Source organism: Hippopotamus amphibius, chromosome 9 (genome assembly GCF_030028045.1).
Source record: "Hippopotamus amphibius kiboko isolate mHipAmp2 chromosome 9, mHipAmp2.hap2, whole genome shotgun sequence".
Lineage (NCBI taxonomy): Eukaryota > Metazoa > Chordata > Mammalia > Artiodactyla > Hippopotamidae > Hippopotamus > Hippopotamus amphibius.
In genome coordinates, this window is record NC_080194.1 from 142,718,360 (window position 1) to 142,737,016 (window position 18,657).

Below are 18,657 nucleotides of genomic sequence, written 5' to 3' on the forward strand. Positions count from 1 at the left end.
ATTTTTTTTCTTTCCTCCAGGGTAGGTTTTATCCTGTTGAAAAAAAAACTGGTTTTATTTGTAAAGTGGAGTAAATAATATCCTGATTGAAGTAGGCAACATTTTAGCTGAAGATGCTTAGGAATCAAACTTTTGAAAAAGGTATCAGTTAGCTAGCAGAGACCATCAGTGGCTTGCAGAAAAGAAAAAGTTTAGATGATATGTGTTTGCTAAATAGATACAAAGAATAAGCAGTTAAAAGTGGGTGAAAAATCCCAGGGCTTACTGTGACCTAGACAATCAAAAGCAGATGGATGACCTTTGATGAAGCCCATTTACTGTGGAGTGAGCTATAAGGGCTCCAAGATAGAGTCTGGTTTCCAGCAGTGTCCGCAGCCACAAGGCAAACTCAGAAGGCCTCCTCCTCTCGCGGAAACTGGAACACAGATGAGAAGCCTTTTTCTGAGTAGCCCTTGGCGCACATCATCCTGTAGATCTGATGGGCTTGACTGCCCAGAAGGATTGGGGTCTTTGTGCTGGTAGCAGAGTCTTGTGCGAATCCCAGATCCTTAGCCATGAGTGTTGTTCCGAATCCACCCTGATAGCTATCAGCCGAGGGAACTCCATCCATCACCCCAGGTACAGGATTATAAGTGTCGCTTGACCAGCATCGTCCTGAGCTCATGTTTAGGATTTTAGCCAAGAGTTTTGGGTCAAGCCCTGACCTGATTCCCAGAGTCATAGCTTCAGCAGTCCCAGTCATGCTAAGAGCTAATAGCAGGTCATTGCAGATCTTCACAGCCTGCCCAGTCCCAACAGCTCCACAATACGCAGCATTGGAGCCCATGCACCTCAGCAACTCTTGGGCAGCAGCAAATGCTTCTTCGACTCCTCCTGCCATAAACGTGAGGTTCCCAGACCGAGCAGCTCCCATACCACCAGAAACAGGGGCGTCCATGAAAACTGCTCCCATTTTCTCAACTTCTTTGGCCAATTCTTTCGAAACCATAGGATCAATAGAACTGGAATCTATTAATAGTGAGCCTTTCTTCACTTTTTTTTAGAGTTCCATCTGCTCCAGGATAAGCTTCTGTGGCACTGATGCTGGTGGGCAACGTCGTGATGATTCTGTCAGCTTTCCTGGCTGCATCTGCTGGGGAAGACACTGCCTTTAAAAGAGATTGCAAAGGCACAGTCCCTTGAAAGTTTGTGTGAATTTTAGGGTGGATTTTTCTGTTTCTGCAAAAAAACGTGATTGGGATTTTGAAAGGGATTGCATTGAAGCTAGTTGTTTTTTTTTTGAAGTGAGAAGCTTATTCAACTCATTTTTGAGAAAATGTCTGTCAGATACCCAAGTTTGAGTAACTATTGTTTGTCAGTCATTTTTTCAAGTAAAATGTTTTTTTCTTCATAAAAAGTGGCTCTTAAATCACGGTGCTTCTCAGTGCAGACTGTTGTAGATAACAGTGCTTCCTTCCTCAAGTCTTCCTTGCTGCTCTGGTTCCAGGCTCTCAGCCGCTCCTCCGTCAGGGACCTGGGGCTCCTGCATACCGCCCGCCTGGCCCTGGGCTCACTGAGGGTGTGTGGTGGCTCAGGTGTAGCAGAAGTTCCTGCTGGTGGCGGTGGAGGACACGTTCTGCCTTTATTGAGGTCAGGGCACGAGTCCCCAGTCCCACGAGCTTCCTGGGATTAAAGGTGGTCTCTGCTTTTCAGAAATTTAAAAGCAGGCCGGATGACTTCAGAGAATACCTGTGTATTGCTAGATCTCATTCACTTACTTTGACAATGGCATTCAGTGTGGCCTTTAAAAAAAAGAGAGATTGTTTTTCAATTCCTTTTAAAATATTTAATTGAGAATAATTACATACAGTGAAAGGACCGACCTTAAGTTTTTTTTTTAAGCTTTAAAAAAAATTATTTATTTATTTATTGGCTGTGTTGGGTCTTTGTTGCTGCACGTGGGCTTTCTTTAGTTGTGCTGAGCAGGGGCTACTCTTCGTTGTGGTGCACGGGCTTCTCAGTAAGGTGGCTTCTCTTGTTGAGAAGCGCTGGGCTCTAGGGCACGCGGGCTTCAGTAGTTGCAGCACATGGGCTCAATAGTTGTGGCTCACGGGCTCTAGAGCGCAGGCTCAGTAGTTGTGACACATGGGCTTAGTTGCTCCGTGGCATGTGGGATCTTCCTGGAGCAGGGATCGAACCCATGTCCTCTGCATTGGCAGGCAGATTCTTAACCACTGTGCGACCTAGGAAGTCCCCTACCTAAAGTTTTGAAAGTGTGTCACCTGTTAGCATCTCAGGGAAGTTTACAAAGTTTCCATAACCTCAGAAATTTTCCTCTGTCTCTTCCGATCAATTCTACCCCTGGGGACAATAGCTTTTCCCATTTCTGTAACCACAGATTAGTTTTGTCTATTCTTCAGTTGTAAGTAGATGGAATGGTACCGTGTGTTTGTTGCTTAATTGCTTTCTTCTTCAGAATTGCTTTCTTCTTCCGCTGGGGCTGAGATGAGGGTGAGGCAGGAGAGGCTGGGACCTGCCTGGTGCAGCGAGAGGGGGCTTCTGCGTGAGCCCCTTCCTGGAGCTGGTGCTGGCACCTCTCTCGCTTCACCCTGTTCCCCACCCTGCCTCTGCCTGACGTCTCACTTTTGAGGTGCAGGCCTGTTTGGGGGTTTACCGGTAGTTCTTTCTGCGTATGGGCAGTAGTCTGTCGTGTGAACGTACCTTAGTTTGTGCATCCGTTCCCCTGTGCGTGGACGTTCGGGTTGTTTCCAGTTGCTGGCTGTTAAGAATACAGCTGCTGTGTATGTTCATGGCCAGGTGTGTGTGAGCCTCTGCTGTTGTTTCTCTCAGGTCAGTACTGGGAGTACATGTGTGTTTTCCAACGTGGTTGTATGATTTTACACTCCTACCCGTGTTGTATGGGAGTTCCTGTTGCACCATAACTTCACCAAAATTTGATGGGCTGTTTAAAAAGAAATTATGCAGGTATTCCAGTGAGTGTGAAGTGGTCTCTCCTGGTGACCATTCCCTGGTGACTCTCTTTGCTCCTTTCCCTGTGCTCACTGGCTTGTATGTTCTTTAGCCAAGTGTCTGTTCTAAGTCTTTTGCAAAGTTTTGTTGGGTTGTTTTTTATTGTTAAATCTTATGAGTTGTTTATAGGAGTGTGTGTCAGAAATTCTCCACACTCTGGCTGAATTCTACAGGATGCGGTTAATTTTTGACTCACTCTCGTATGTTCTAAATACAAGTCCTTTATCGAGTGTATATCTTGCCAATATTTTCACCTAGTCTATAGCTTGGGTATTCATTTTCTTAACTTTTAAAAGATTGTTGAAATATAATTCACATTCCTTAACATTGACTGCTGTAAAGTGTATAATTAAGTGCTTCTGAGTGTACCCCTAAGGTTGTGCAGCTGTAGCCACTCTCTGATTCCAGAACATTTCCATGGCCCCCCCAAAGAAACCCTGTACCTGTGGGCAGACCCCCCTCGCTCTGCCCCCCCCCCCCCCATCTCTGCAGCACTGGTCTTCTTTCTCTGCGTGTGGATCTGCCTGCTCTGCACATTTCCTGTAAATGGGATCACACCATGTGTAGCCCTCATGTTGGGCTCCTCTCACTGAGCACAATATTGTCATGGTCCATCCACGTGTTGGTGTGTCTCTGTGCTTCATACCTTTTTACGGGTGAATAATATTCCACCGGATGGATATACTACGTTTTGTTTATCCACTCAGACATTTGGGTTGTTTCCAGTTTTGGCAATTAAAAATCATGCTGCTGTGAACGTTTGTGTACTGGTTTTTGTGTGGGCATGTGCTTTCCGTTCTCTTAAGACTGAAATTCCTAGTGTGGAATTACTAGGTCGTGTGGCACCTTTTGAGGAACTGCCAAACTGTTTTCCACAGTGGCTGTACCATTTTACATTCCCACCAGCAGTGTGTGCGGGTTCCAGTTCCATCACAACCTCACCAGCGCTTGTTTTTATCTGCCTTTTGGACTCCAGCTCACTTAGTGGGTGTGAAGTAGTACCTCACTGTGATGGAAATTTGTGTTTCCTTTGGTTCATCTGAGTAGACTCAGTGCCCACACAAAGATACGAACAGGACAGAAGCGCTCAGAGAAGTCACTCCACAGGCAGACAGCCACAACCACAGACCCCGGGGAGGGCAGAGATTCTGGTTTCCAGAGGTGACACGTCGTGTTATCTGAAGTGCCTGGTTTGCAAGAAAAATAATAGGGTGTGCAAAGAAACAGAGTAAACCTCATTTATAGGGGAAAAAAATCAACCCACAGAAATAGAGAACATCAGTGACAAGAAATGATGAAAAGGAGTGGAAAGGAAGCCCCCAGCTGAGGAGCGCAGTGACTGAAGTGGATGCAGAAGCTCAGCAGGGGCGGGAGCTGTCAGAGGGCGAGTGGGCCACTGGAGGACAGCTCACCTGAGGCCATCCAGCGCGAGGGCCAGGGAGGAGCGCGAGCGAGGGAGGACCATGAGGATGGGTGCTCTGGCACGTGTTTTTAGCATGGTGCTGCAGGCGTGGCCAGGGCAATAATGCCAGGAAAGGAAATACAGGACCTGCAGCCTGAGCAGGAAGAAGCAACACTGTCTCTGTGCAGGTGACGTGGTCTTGTGTGTCAGGAAACCTAATGGACACACACGCAGTTTTTGGAGATGTCAGCAGTTTCGCGGGATTCAGGATCCACGTGTGAGACTCTTTGCCCTGCTGTGAACAGTCTGGTGAAGTGAGGACCCACAGGGAGGCTTTGGTCCGGGTGTTGATCGCCTTCATGGCTTTGTTCTGGGTGCCGCAGAAACAGCCCAGCTTCCTCCTCAGGTCCACTGTTCTTACTACAGAATCGTACCAGACCTTTCATACTGGGAGATTAACAGCAGTACGTTAACCATAGCCATGCAGTCTCAGTGGTGTTTCTTGACTTTGATGAAATCCATTTATCAATTTTTTTCTTTTATGGTTAGTGGTTTTTGTGCTTTAAGGAGTTTTCTCCCATTTCGTGGTTGCAAATGAATTTTCCTATGTTTTCTTCTAGAAACTTTGTTTTAATTTTTTATATGTAGGTTTGTGATGCAGGTCATGTAAAGTCTGAGGTTGCAGGCAAGGTTCACTTTCCCCCACTTTTATCACGCTTTCGCAGTGTGTCTGGTCGAGTCCCCCTTCCCCTTTGAACAGCTTTGTCGCTGTTGTCAGGTGAGTGTGGTGTCTGTGTGGTGCTCTCTGTGGATTCTGCTTTCTTATGTTGGTATGTGTCTGTCCTTATGCCGACTCTATGCTTTCTTGGTTGCTGTAGCTTTATAGTAAGTCTTAAATTGGGTAGTGCAAGTCTTCTAAATTTTTTCTTTATTAATATTGCAAGCTCTTAAAAGTTCTCTTGCTTTTTTACATACATTTTATAAATAGATCATCCGTATCTGCAAAAAAGCCTGTTGTGATTTGTGTTGATTTTTGTACTGAATTTATAGATCCGTTTGGACAGAATTGCCATCTTAGCAATAACCACCTTCTTAGTTCATGGTCTCTCTCTCTCTTTCACCTTCACAGCAGTAGTGTGTAGTTTAAATATAGTAGTCTTGTAGGTGGTATTTATTTATCTTGTCATCTAGCGGTGTTAAATATTTAACTCAGTAATTAATGAAGGACTAGTAAGGTCTTACACCTGGTCCAAAGGGGAATTCAGAGTACCATGTATTTATCACCAGAGGGACCACTGGAACAAATTTTAGATGCCAGAGTGGGAAGCGGTCAGTCTCCACAGGGTACATACGTGGCGGTGTTCCACAGGCCAGAGCTTGTGTTTCTGTGTGCACGAGCCATTTGCGTTACTGTCCATTCTCTTCTGCTTATCAACTTACTTACAGCAGCTTAAAGATGATGAACAGTGAGCCTGACGGGAAGCTGGGTGGGACACCAGATCATCTTTTTCTGCCCATTTAAGGTTTACTTTGCCTTCTTTTTTTTCATTGTAATGATCTCAAAGGTTATTTTTGATCACAAAATAAGGCTGGTCTCAATAGGTGGGACCCGATGATTTATGGATGCGCACCAGGAGTGTTAGTGTATCCCATACCACGTCTCCTTGGCTTCGCGAAATCCTGGAGCCCTGGGTCGTGATCAGTTGCAGGATTAACGTCTCTCTGGAAATGTACATAAGGAATCTCAGGTTGGACTTTTAGAAGCTTTTATTACCTGCTATCTCAAGGCTAGGAAACCACGCCCAGTGAAGTCTCTCCACCAGATTTTACCTGCCTTACCTGTACATGTGGGTGCATTGCTCTCTTCTTGACACCCTCCAAACAACCTCAGTGTCCTAGCTTTCCTGGAAGTGGCATTCCTGCCTGTGAGGCTGGAACCGAGTAAGCCGGACACCAGCCTGCTTTTCTGGGGATTGCTGGCGTTGCTGCGTAAGCACAGCCGTTCTTTGAGCCTTAAACGTGGTTTGCTCTGCTCTATTGAGTGAGCATTGTTCTCTAGCAGAACACTCCAGATGAGGCATTGGCTGCACAGTGTGTCCACTTCTGTCGTCTTAAAAAGGTGGAGAGATTCTTGGCTGACCCTATGCAAATAACCATATTGCATGAAAGGTAAGGAGACAGTTTGTAAATTCTGGAATGTCAGTGACAGGCAGATGTCATTTGAAAATGCTTCATTTCATTTTAATCAGAATGAGTTCACTAAATTGTTGTAGATTAGATAGCTTATGAAGAAAGAGTAGTACCTTCCTAAAGTATCCAGAAAACAGGACTTAGAACTCACATTCACAAATAGCCTTGCAGTAACATGCCCCCTTTCCTCCATTCGCTCTTTGGTATTCCGAGCCTGTGAGACCCTGGGTTAACAGAAGTCTGAAGCCACCTGCTTGAATAAAGCGACCGAGGAAGCCCTGACTCTTTCTCCTGGCACATCTGAACGTCTTCTGAATGACGTCTGTCAGAGGCCTGTGCCCCGATCTGCGCACCGAGGGGCCCGTGGTTTGGGGTGCCTGGTGCCGTTCTCCTCTGGGAGCCTCTGTGACTGTCCCCCCGGGGAGATGCGGACACTGGCCTGTGGGTTATACACAGCTTCCAGGCAGGCCTCAGAGCAAAGCAAGGCTGTCCACAGACGACAGACTTAATAGCTTTGGTTAATGTATTACTGATAATTTTCAAATGTGTGATGTCTGATGAGGTTATTATAAATAGGAATAATGCAAGGGATGATGAAATTGGGTTGTTTCTGTGGCATCCAAGACAAAGATTAAAAGGTGATTAAAAAATTAGACAAAATATCTATAAAGATAATGACTAAGCCTATTTCCAAAGAAGTCAATGGATATTAACATCTGATTCATCACAGTGGATGAATGTTTTTACAGAGAAAAGTCTTGAGATGTGACACGTAGTAATCATGCGCCACGATACCCCCAGGCTGTACCAGAACTCTCAACTGAAGAGCCTGGGTAAGTCTGGAAGAGGGCCTCGCCATCTCTGTCTTTCCAAACCTCCGTGGGTGAGTCTGACATGCACCCGCAGCCGAGAACCCCTGGTGGAGGTGGCGCAGTGACGCATCAGCGGTTTATGTAATAGCTGAGCTCGTGATGGTGAGTACCATGTCATGTCAGTGTCAGTACTGCCAGGTGTCACCTGAGGTGGAAGCCGATGGTGGAATGCAGAGGCGTCACTGGCTGCTTCTGAGGCGGGGCCTTCTGGAGGGTAGTGGTCAGTGAATGCATGTGCCGGGGCCGGGGGTTGAGCCTTAGCCCCTCTGGGCTGTGCGTCCTGGCCGTCTGACCCTTGTCACGAAGCTGGGCGTTAGGGGAGGCGCCAAGAGTCCTGCCCCTCCTCCCGCGGGCAGCTCGCTGTGGGCAAAGAGCTCTGGAAAAGTAAAATTAGATGAGTGTGGGCATGGGAGAAAAAATCAATGCCAGGGCTGGAAAGGTTGAGGAAATTTCCCTGGAAGAAGAAGACAAAAAGAACAAACAAGAAAAACAGTGAAATCAGAGGATTGGTCCACATGGACCATATTTGAGCAAGAGGATTTGCACAGAGAACAAAAAATGGAGGGAAGGAGATTCTAATAAAATAGTTAAATTAATTTTCCCTGGGACTGATACTGTGCTCTAGACTGAAGGTGCGCGGTCCAGTGGACAGGAGCTTGCTGTCACGAAGGCATGTCGCTGTGAAACTTCAGAATGTTAGCATGGAGACAGGTCCTGGAAGCTCTCGGAAGGATGAAGACAGGAGACACGCGAATCGAGAATCAGAATTGCTTCCTCTGAGCAGCAGCATTGGAATCTCGTAGGGAGCAGTGCCTTTCAGAGTTGGCAGGAAAATTTTCAACCTAGAATTTTATACCAGTCAAAACCAACAGTCCCGTGGGAGGGCAGACTAAAGGTATTTTGGGATCTGCAGAGTTGTAAAAGAATGTCTCTTCCTCATATCCTTTTCCAGAAAGCTACTGGAGGATGCATTCTAGTTAGAAAAAAAAAAAGTGAAAGAGGAAGGATATGGATCTAGGGAACAGGGCTGTTGGCAGCAGAAGGCAGGGACAGTTGTGCGCCAGGGAGGCTCTGGGGCAAGAAGGCGGGCTCTGGGAGAGTTCCTCCTGAAGCACCGGCAGGCACCTGGGGACGTTTGGGCACCTGGAAAGGCTCGGACGAAGAGCTCTGGGAGGAATTGGCGGTAGGCACACTGCAGACTAGGCAGGGGAACGAAACTAGCCTTCAGACAAGCACAAGGGAGTGGCAGTGGTTGTGGCTTTGGCGTGGGCCGTGTTCACCATCGTGGGATGGAGCTGTGGGCCTGCTCTGGCCAGACTTCGGGGCCAGTTGTCTTGGCAGAGGTTTGGGGGGGTGGTGAGCAGGGAGGCCCTGCGTCCACGCCATCCGCCGTGGGGACTCACAGTCATGCCCCTGCCGGAACAAGGGCAGTGGGGAGGGGATGGTGGCGGTGCTGGGGACTGTGGCCCCCCCCCCCCCAACCCTGTTACAAGTGAGAACTGAGATGGGTAGAGGCAAACAGCTGTCGTGGGGACACACAACTGGCTGGTGGCTGCGGGGCATCTGAACCCAGACTGCTTGGTTGCACAGCCCATGTGGTGCAGTGCCTGGCGTCTCAGCTCTGATTTGCAGCTACGAGTTCTCGTCTCGCAGTGCCATTGCCACACTCTTGGTAACATAGAGTGCCCGCCCAGGCTGCGTGAATTAATGAAGGCAGGGCTGACCAGGGACCTACGCCCATACTGGTGCTACTTCGTCAGCCACGTGAAAAGGCCCCGTGGCCTCACTGTACTTCTGTGTCTTGAGGAGGTGAGCAGATCCTGGGAACTGGTGGCCCCTGAGTTTGGCCATGCTACACAAAGACAATAGTGCCGGGTCAGCGGGCCTGGGAAGGTCCCCACGCTCTACCCTGGAGCCTTCTGAAGGCCTGGTGTGTCTGCTTCCGGCTGGGCGGGTGTGGGGGAGATGAGCAGGAAGCCAGGCCCAGCCTGGGTGTCCTTGGATTTGGGGTGTGGGGGCTCAGCTGTGTCCCCACTCGCCCAGCTTCCTTGGGGCAGGTGGGGCAGCACGTCCTTTCTGTGCCAGCCAGCTTCCAGCCCTGAGTTCTTGTGTGCCTGTGACCCATACCCTGTCACTGTCACCAGGAGAAGAGCGAAGTTGCCCACAGGGGCCTCGCGGCGTCTGGAGAGAAGTAGACGAGTCTCTTCCGTCCCTCCCTCCTCATTCCTCGGGCCGGAAGAGCTGACTGGTGGCTGGGATTGTCTCGGAGGAACTTGGTGAGTGGTGGCCTCTCTGTGTCTGTTCTCTGCTCAGAGGGCAGCGGGGCCGGGAGGTGTGGAGAGAGACGCCTTCCTGATTGGGAAGTAGGACCCTCCTCAGCAGCCCCTGGTGAGGTGGCTGCCCAGAGATGTGGTTTTCTCATCTGTGCCGTGGCTGTAGCATTACCCCTCCATCCGTGCCATTAGTGTTGCTTCGTTACCTCGAGACCTAAGTTCTAGTGATGTCATTTGGGATGTAGAGCTTTGATTTTGGCCCCTAAAGATCCCTTGGATCCTGTATCTCAAGTACTTGTGGTGGGAGAGAGGTGAGAGGGGACCTTCCATGTCCTCTTTTTTTTTTTTTTTTTTTTTTTAAATTTATGTATGTATGTATGTATGTATTTATTTATTGGCTGTGGTGGGTCTTTGCTGCTGCACACGGGCTTTCTCTAGTTGCTGCGAGCGGGGGCTACTCTTCATTGTGGTGTGCAGGCTCCTCATTGTAGTGGCTTCTCTTGTGGAGCACAGGCCCTAGGTGCGTGGGCTTCAATAGTTGCGGCACATGGGCTCAGTAGTTGTGGCTCACGGGCTCTAGAGCACAGGCTCAATAGTTGTGGCGCACGGGCTTAGTTGCTCCAATGCATGTGGAATCTTCCCAGGGCAGGGCTTGAACCCATGTCCTCTGCATTGGCAGGTGGATTCTTAACCACTGCGCTACCTAGGAAGTCCCCATGTCCTCTTGAAAAAAGTCACTTGTGCTTTTACCTACTTTTATATTGGAGTCCCACTGGCATTTGAAGGAAGAGGTCCCTTGCAGGAAGAATTCTATTTTGTTTTGTAAAAGACTGGTTTGGTTTATGGGGGCACTGTTGCCAGGAGGTTTCACGTTGTAGCAGACACTGTCTCCACGGGATAATTAGCTGTGAGTGGCGTCCTGAGCTCTTGTCCATGTGGGCTCGTGTGTTGCGTCTTTTATGGGTCTGCATGGGGTGGCCTCACTTTCCCTTTCAGAGCCTGGAAAGGCAGGTGGGACTCTCTTACAAGAGACTTAGAGAAGTGACCTCGCAGCTGGGCCCGGATTGGGGCGACTCCTCTTGCAGTGCTCTCTGCAGTTGCTTACAGGGCTCTGAGCTCTTCCGTAGGTCACCAGGCACTCGGGGTAAAGCTCCAGGGTCTTGGCGGGGTGTCTGCACTGAGCGCCGCCGTGCACATGGGCACGCGCTTTGGTTGTGAGTCCAGAGAATGTGGCAGGTCTTTCTCGCTTCTTGGTTGGGCCCCGATGGAGCCCAGTACTGCCTCTGGGAGTGTGTGGTCTTAGGCACAGTGCAGAGTCGGGCCAGGGCTGTCCTGGCCCCGGCGCCCCTGCCGGCTCACTGCGCGGTGAGCGTCCCAGCTGCCGCTGTTGCTGTTGCTTCTGTTTGGCGGAATGTGGGGCTTCTCAGCATTTTCCCTCTACTCATCCTCTCTTCTGGCCGTTCTTTTCCTGGAGCTGCTGAGTGCAGCAGCAAGGGAAGTTGGGCCCCTCTGAGGCACACTGGGTCCTGCCTGTGCTGGCGAGTTGTGTGTGTCCCAGCTGAGACTCAGCTGTCGAGAGAAGGAATCTCTCCTGCTCTTGACCCCCTGTGACTTACAGCCCGTCACAGCCCTGAGCAGCTGGCTCTGTTCCCCGGCTGGGGGGTGGCACCCGTCTCCTGGGCCCCGGCGGACACGCGGCTCTCGTCCTCGGCCAGCGTGCCGCCGCCCCGGCCCTGCCTCTGGGCGGCTCTGGGATCCCTCGCTCTGGCCTGCCCTCCCTGCGGTCACACGTGTCAGGGCCGGTCTTGGCAGCGGCCGCCTCCCCGCTCCCGTCTCCACTGCGGCCTCTTCTGGCCCTTGTTCCTGCCAGCGTTGGGGGCTGCCTCTGAAACGGGGCTCGGAGTGTGGGCCCGCCTGTTGCCCCGTGCCTCCTCGTGCGGCTGACGGGGTGCCCCTCGACCTGAGCCGGCCCCTCTCTGCAGATCCCGCCCAGCGCTGCATGTCACTTCTGTGCCTTCTCTCCCTTCCGTCGTGCTTCGTGTGCCGTCCCCTTGGTGTTGGGGACCCGGTTCTGCACGAACGCCAGGCCAGCACTCGGTGGCTGCAGACGGCTGGGTAGCTGCGCACGACCGTCCAGGTGACCTGGCTGATCGGGCGGATGCGGTGGAGATGGGATGTCCAGGCTGGCTTTGTTCACTGGGCGACACCTTTGGGGACGCACGGGAGGCTGGCTGCCCTCTCCTTCCCGTGGCCTCTCACGTGGCCGCTGGGTCCCATAAGGGGAAGCCGGGTGTGCAGTGCTCTTCAAGCCTGTACCTGCGTCACGGCTGCGAGAGCCGTGGCCCAAGCGTGGCCCAGGCCTAGGGCTGGTGCGGTTGGACACTGGAGGCCTTGCCCCTCTTCTCAGAGACCCTCGTGCGTCACCAGAGGCTGGCTGAGCCCCCCCCCCCGCCCCATGTTACCTGCCTCTGCTCTAAACACCACCCCCTTAGGACGCTTGGAACAGTGCTGCTGTCTGTCCTCTGCTGTCTGTCCTCACAGCCAGGCGTGGGGGCCCCACCTCCCGGGCAGCCACGCCCTTTACTGGGCGCCCGCCTCCTGTACCTTGTGCTCTTGGCCGTCCTTAACCAAGTAAACAACAACTTATGTTCCTAAGTGTTTTTCTTGACAACGTAGGTGGAGCAAGGTGGCTGTAGAACTTTGTTCTTAATTTTATTTCACAAGGAATGTTCTTTACAAAATAGTAAAATGCAGATAAATAAGAAAAAGAGAATTAGTTCCTCACAGCTCCACCTCTGAGAGGTAATTGCTGCGAGGAGATCCCTGTCTTGATTTTCCTTGTCCGTGTGTGGACTTTAAAGATTGAGTCCATGCGTGTGGGTGTGTAGCCTTCCCTCTGGTGGACACTCTTCTAAAAATACGTGTGTGGCATCCTTTGTACAGGCCACCGGGGGGCCATCCTGTGGGCGTCCTGTCATCCTCACCCTACTGTCGAGATGTTCAGGTTGTTTCTAGTTCTTACGGTTAACACCGCGTGAACATTGGGACACATCTCTTTTTAAAGCGGATCAACAAGGAGGACCATGTCTTTCTCCACTTAAGGCCCCCAGCTGCGCGTTCTCACACTTGGGAAGAAACCCCGTCTGTCCCACGCCTTGGGGGCCGCACGCCCTGGCCTGTGCTCCCCCCTCGCCCCCCAGCTTACGGTCTGCCTTGACTTTTCAAGAGCTCCCATCGTGTGTTTGGGCCTCAGGGACCCCCTGCCTGGGAGCTGTGCCTTCCTGGGCTCTTCTCCCACCTCGTCCACATCGCAGGAAACAGGTTCTTAGGGGACTTTGTTTTGGAAACAGAATCCAGGAATCAGGATGAGAGCTCCCATTCCCCTGGTCCATTCCTCTCGCTCACGGGTGGAGAAACCGAAGTTCAGGAAGGCGCAGTAGCCTGCCCAGGGCGCACAGCCAGCTGGGGGCCCTCCTTGGGGACCAGTTGCTTTTCCAAGGTTCTGAGGCCTTTCTCTGGCAGGTGTGGAGAGCGTCTCCCTGGTGAGGACGCCTGTCTCTGGGAGTCTGGCTCCCCACAGCCCTTTGCTCCTACATTGTGTCCCCATAAGCCAGCCGACTTGGTTTTCAGTTGCCTGTTTGCTCTACCGTCTACTGCCTCTCCTGAAGGAAGGCCTTGTAGGTCGGCTGCCCGGTCAACCTTGAAGGTCATGGCTGAGAGTGGGTGAGCCAGGAGAGGGAACCCAGCGTCTCTGAAGGCGCCGTGTCGGCTGGGGGGAGACAGGACTCGATGTCCCCTTCAGTTCACGCGCCCACGTCCACAGTCTGTGGTCCAGGGTGGGACACACCTGCGTCTGCCTCCTTGTTTACCCTCCACCTCGTGGCCCTGGGGTGCCACCTGCTCACCGCAGGGTTGTCCCACGTTCCGAGCTCACGTGGGCCTTTCCTTTGTCACCTTGGCCGCGTGAGCCTCACTTGCTTCCTCTTTGGCTGATTCTAGCTCGTCCCCCGTGCCCTGTGGCGGTGGTTCTCGTGGGCAGCAGCGTTGCCCGCAGGCGCTCCCCAAGGGGCCCCTCTCGGTTGGAGGCTGGATGATGGACGGGCGACTCTGGCGGGAGGCCTCTCAGCTCACGCCGGGCCTGGCTCCGCCCGGGCCTGTCTCCCAGCTCAGCGGCGTTGCTCTCACGTGTGGTGTGGACATGCCGCGCTGTGACTTGGGCCAGCAGTGCCCCAGCTCCTGGAGGCCGGCCTGCGCGTGGCGTCCTAGGCCCTCTGCTCGCCGCCCCTGTTCTGAGCTCCAGGCTGAGGTTGTGTTTGGGGCCATTATCCAGCCTGCTTTTCCACTGTTTAAAGCATTCAAAAGATCCACTTTTCCAGAGTGAGGGAACAGGAGAGAAAATTATGGCATTTGTTTGAAAGGTTCTGAGAGCTTTTTTTAGCTCAAACAGTTCAAAGAGCGCCTCTTGTTAATCAGAGGAATATTCTAGCATCCCTGGGGTGGTCACACTAGCTTAATTGGAACCCAGGCTGCTTTGAAGTCCTTTTAATCCTGCCTGAGCTGGGAGGAGGGATTCGAAGGCAGCAGCTGTAAATCGGAACGTTCTTCATTTTATTTACATGTGTCTGGGGACCCAGGAAATTCATGTCCCTGAAGCACCTCAGCCGCGTGGCTGCTGGTGGACGGTCGGGTCAGACCTGGCTTGACCGTGCTGGAGTGGGAGGCCAGTGCCTGGTTCTCCAGGTGACCGCTGCTGCTGAGCCAGGGGATGGTTGGGGGGCCGGCGCTGCCGACCACGGCCTGGGCCTTGGTTCCTGGTGTGGCTGTCCTTATGCAGGTTCCACACGTGAGGGCGCCTGTGGTTGTGCCGAAGTCACTTAAAGAGTGACCTCGTGACCCCAGCTGTTCTGACTGAGGCCGTGACGGTGTAGACTCCGCATCCTCTCCCACAGAGAAATGCGCAGCTCTCCAGCCACCAGCCAGAGACTGAGCGGGTCACGGGCTTGACTTTATCTGTGTATCGGCCCCACGAGCCACGGCCCTGTGTCTGCAGGTCCTAGCCTGGCCACACAGGGCCTCCAGCGGCCTGGCCCATGCTGTCCTCCCCCTCCTCAGGGTGGGGCGCACTGCCAGGCTCTTGGTTCCTCCCCCCCCCCCAAGGGGTTTTGTGGACTCCTGAGTGTCATTAAACAGGTGTGCTGTCTTCCTTGCGTATCACCTGGAAGCTGATAGGCATCATGGGTCAGCGCCAGGTGACTGGTGCAGCTCTGGGTGGGGTTAGGGGGTTGGGCCTCGTCTGGGAGGCTCCAGCGCCAGCAGAGAGGAGGGCCACCTCGGGGGTCCAGCAGGTTTCCCAGGTGACTGCTCATGCCCTCCAGGGAGGAGGTGGGGCTGGGCTTGGACGTGACCTGGTGGCTCCAGAGCAGTGCCCATCTCTCTGCGCTCTGATCCCTTCCTGTTCAGCAGCACTTTTGGAGCCATGCCTGGAGATGTTCAGAATCTCCTGCTGTCTGCTCTGGAGTGAGGCTGGGATGGAGGAGTGTTCTCAGGACAGGCCACGTGTTTATACAGCAGCCTGTGGTACCCGCAGCCCAGTCAGAGGTGGAAGTGTTAATTTACGTAGATCTTATCCTCGGTGAGTCCATGCTGGCAACCAGTAACTGCCGCTTTGCTTTCTAAGTGGACACAGATTGCACGTGATTGTGTGTTCTAGAACGTTGCCTGTGATTCATAATAGCATAACACTCTTCCGGAGTAAGTCCTTTATGTGCAGTATTCTCATGGCAGCCCATGGGGTGGGCCCTGTTGTCATATTCATTTTCCTGATGAGGGAACTGAAGTTTGGAGAGGTCAGTGATTGTCAGGGGTCGCATAACTAGGAATGAATGGAGCTAGAATTTGAGATCGTAAGCTCGCTGCTGCCTCTGTGCTTCTGGTGGTTTGTGGAATCTGCATTTTGCACCCATTGCCCGTCTCTGTGGTGTGTCTGATTCTTTCGGAAAGTGGAGTAGCAGCTCCTTGAAGAGCTCTGCCCCTAATTGCCTCTCTGGATTGGCCAGTGCCCCACATTCTTTCTCTGACATGTCCCGGTAGATTTCTGCAGCACAGCAGATGCTTGGGACATAGGCTAATTTTTTTTAGAAAACATTTTGAAATGCATTATCCACAGAAGAGAGTGTCTCTGAAGAGTAGATGCAGCCCCTCTGCACCCATCCTCAGGTTAAGAATAGTCTCCCTGGGACTTCCCTGGTGGCGCAGTGGTTAAGAATCTGCCTGCCAACGCAGGGGACATGGGTTTGAGCCCTGGGCCAAAGATCCCACATGCCACAGAGCAGCTAAGCCCGTGCACCGCAACTGTTGAGTCTGCGCTCTAGAGTCCACAAGCCACAACGACTGAGCCGGCATGCTGCAACTACTGAAGCCTGTGTGCATAGAGCCTGTGCTACAGAACAAGAGAAGCCACCGAAATGAGGAGCCCATGCACCACAATGAAGAGTAGCCCCTGCTTGCTGCAACTAGAGAAAGCCCGTGCGCAGCAATGAAGACTCATCACACCCAAAAATCAGTCAATCAATCTTAAAAAAAAAAAGAAAAGAACAGTCCCTTCCCACCTCCAGAACCAGCCCTGTGTGTGCAGTGGCAGAGCGCACCACCGGTTGTAGCCCTTCCTGCTCTGCTGCTCCCAGCAGGTGGTGCTGGTCCACCGAGGGGAGCCTGTTTCTCTGCCAGTTGCACACGTTATTGTCGTCACATAATTTAATTAAGTACTATAGAGTCTGATGAAAAAATGTGTGAAAACAGCAGTGTTTCTGTGAAAAATCTGAATGCTTTGGAAAGTCAAAGGAAATTGCTAAAAAGAAGCTGTTGAATAAAGTGAATTGACTTTAAAAGGTTGGGAGAAAAGTTGTGAAATTTAGGAAGGTGGCAGGTGTCCTTTTTAAAGAAACAAAGCTAAAATCATGGATTCTGATTTGTGGTTTATGCAAAAAATATAAGGTGAAATTCAGTTTATTGGACCCACATTTGAAGAAGTAGTTTGCAGCTTGGGGAGCGACTGCATATCTGTAGTAGTTCAAGTCTTTGAGATGCGTGTATCAGCTGCGTACTTCAGCCAACTTTGGGATCGATGACCGGTCTCGATCACTCCACGTGGGAAGCTTTTTACTGATGTATTTTTGCCCCGCTTACAGTGCCCGTTATTCTTCTTGTTACACTTTGCTAAATATCAGTTAGGAATGATGTGTGATTGTTTCGTTGTGAGCGGTTATGTTAGTTTCTCATGCATTAATTCATCATGGCAGCATCGTCTTCTTTTTAGAAACATTCTGTATAATATCTGATTCTGCAGTATAACTTTATAACACTAAATTTTAAAAAATTATTTTCTGGATAGTTATTTTATTTCCTTGGTATAAATATTAAAACTTTTAAGAAAGGTATATAGTGATAAGTCTCCTCTTTCACTTTTGTTCTCTCCAACAGGAAGCAGCTGTTTCTATCTTTTTTATCTTTCTAGACTTTATTAGCTATGTGTATGAACCAATGCAGCTGTGCTTATTTACCTTCTATTTCTTTTATGCAGAAGGTGGCATGGTGGGCTCGTGTTCTGCTGCTTGTATTTTTATTTGGCAGTCCCATATTACCAGAAAAGATTCTTTGTCCTTTTCTCTTTGTTTTAAACAGATTCCATTGCATGGATGGACTGTAATTTATTCAACCAGTAACACTAAACTGATCCAGTGTCTGTGCTCAAACTCTGGTAGTATTTAGTAGGACAGGTATTGTTCTGGAAAGGTGTCATGATTTTTCTTTCATGCAGCTAATATTTATGGAAGGCCAGGCATTATTCTAGGTACACAGCCAGTGAAAAAAGGGGACAAAATGAAAAGCAGCACCTCGCTTTCTTGGAGCTTGCATTCTAGTTGAAGCAGAAAGATGACAAATGAGTGAATAGGTGAAATATGTAGCATCTAAGATGGCGATATTTTCTATGAAGGAAAACAGTGCAGGGAAGAGTGAGAGAGGGTTTGAGCCGGGTTTGGGGAGGAAGTTTACAGTTTATAGGTTTAAGTGGTGTGGCTGGGGCTGACCCAGAATGAGTTCGGTAACCTTTGGGCAAAGACCTGAAAGAGTTGCTGAGGGCGGGCGCCATGTAGATCCCTAGGGGAGGAGTCCTCTAGAAGTGGGACGTGCAGAGGCCCTGGGGTGGGAGTGTGGCTCCAGTCCAGTGGGTCTGGGAGGCAGCTGTGCTCGGTCTGCCTGAGGCCTCACAGGCGCCGGTGGAGGGTTGGGCTTTTGCTTGGCATTGGGGTGGGGATGCATTGGAGAATTTTGACAAAAGAGGCATGTGATCTAGCCTGCATTTGATTATTTTTATTTTTTTTTAAATTTATTTACTTATTGGCTGTGTTGGGTCTTCGTTGCTGCACCCAGGCTTGCTCTAGTTGTGGCGAGCAGGGGTCACTCTTCATTGTGGTGCGCGGGCTCCTCAGTGCGGTGCCTTCTCTCGTTGCACAGGCGCAGGCTTAGCTGCTCCGCAGCATGTGGGATCTTCCCGGACCAGGGATGGAACCCGCGTCCCCTGCATTGGCAGGTGGATTCTCAACCACTGCGCCACCAGGGATGTCCCTAGCCTGTACTTTAAAGTAATCTTTGTGGTGGTGCGTGGCAAGCAGCAGTTAAAGATGGAGTATGAAATCAAGGGTGGTTATGATGCTGTTGGGCTGGCCTCGGGGGTGTGGGGGCCGTGGATCACGCGGTGGTGGCAGAGCTGGTATGAAGTTGAATCTGGGTCTATTCTGAAGGTGGATCTGGCGGGATCTGCTGACAGAATAGAAGCGGGGTACGGGGGAAGCTTCAGGGACTGTGGGTTTGGCCGGGTAACAGGATGGTGATTCCACTTCCCGAGGAGCAG

General features: G+C 51.1%; 1 protein-coding gene and 1 pseudogene across 11 annotated transcripts in view; one reads left to right on the forward strand and one right to left on the reverse strand.

The window, feature by feature from the left end:
- MAD1L1 (mitotic arrest deficient 1 like 1) overlaps nucleotides 1–18,657 on the forward strand; it is a 352,049-nt gene that overhangs the window by 42,294 nt on the left and 291,098 nt on the right. For 7 of the 11 annotated variants that reach the window (XM_057695706.1, XM_057695708.1, XM_057695705.1 and 4 more), the window contains exon 10: nucleotides 9,618–9,749. The exons of the other annotated variants lie outside the window; for them this stretch is intronic. In XM_057695706.1, coding sequence (XP_057551689.1) covers nucleotides 9,618–9,749 — 132 coding nt within the window. The remainder of the gene's footprint in view (nucleotides 1–9,617; nucleotides 9,750–18,657) is intronic. 11 annotated transcript variants of the gene reach the window in all.
- On the reverse strand, nucleotides 389–9,324 carry LOC130860180 (3-hydroxyisobutyrate dehydrogenase, mitochondrial-like; annotated as a pseudogene).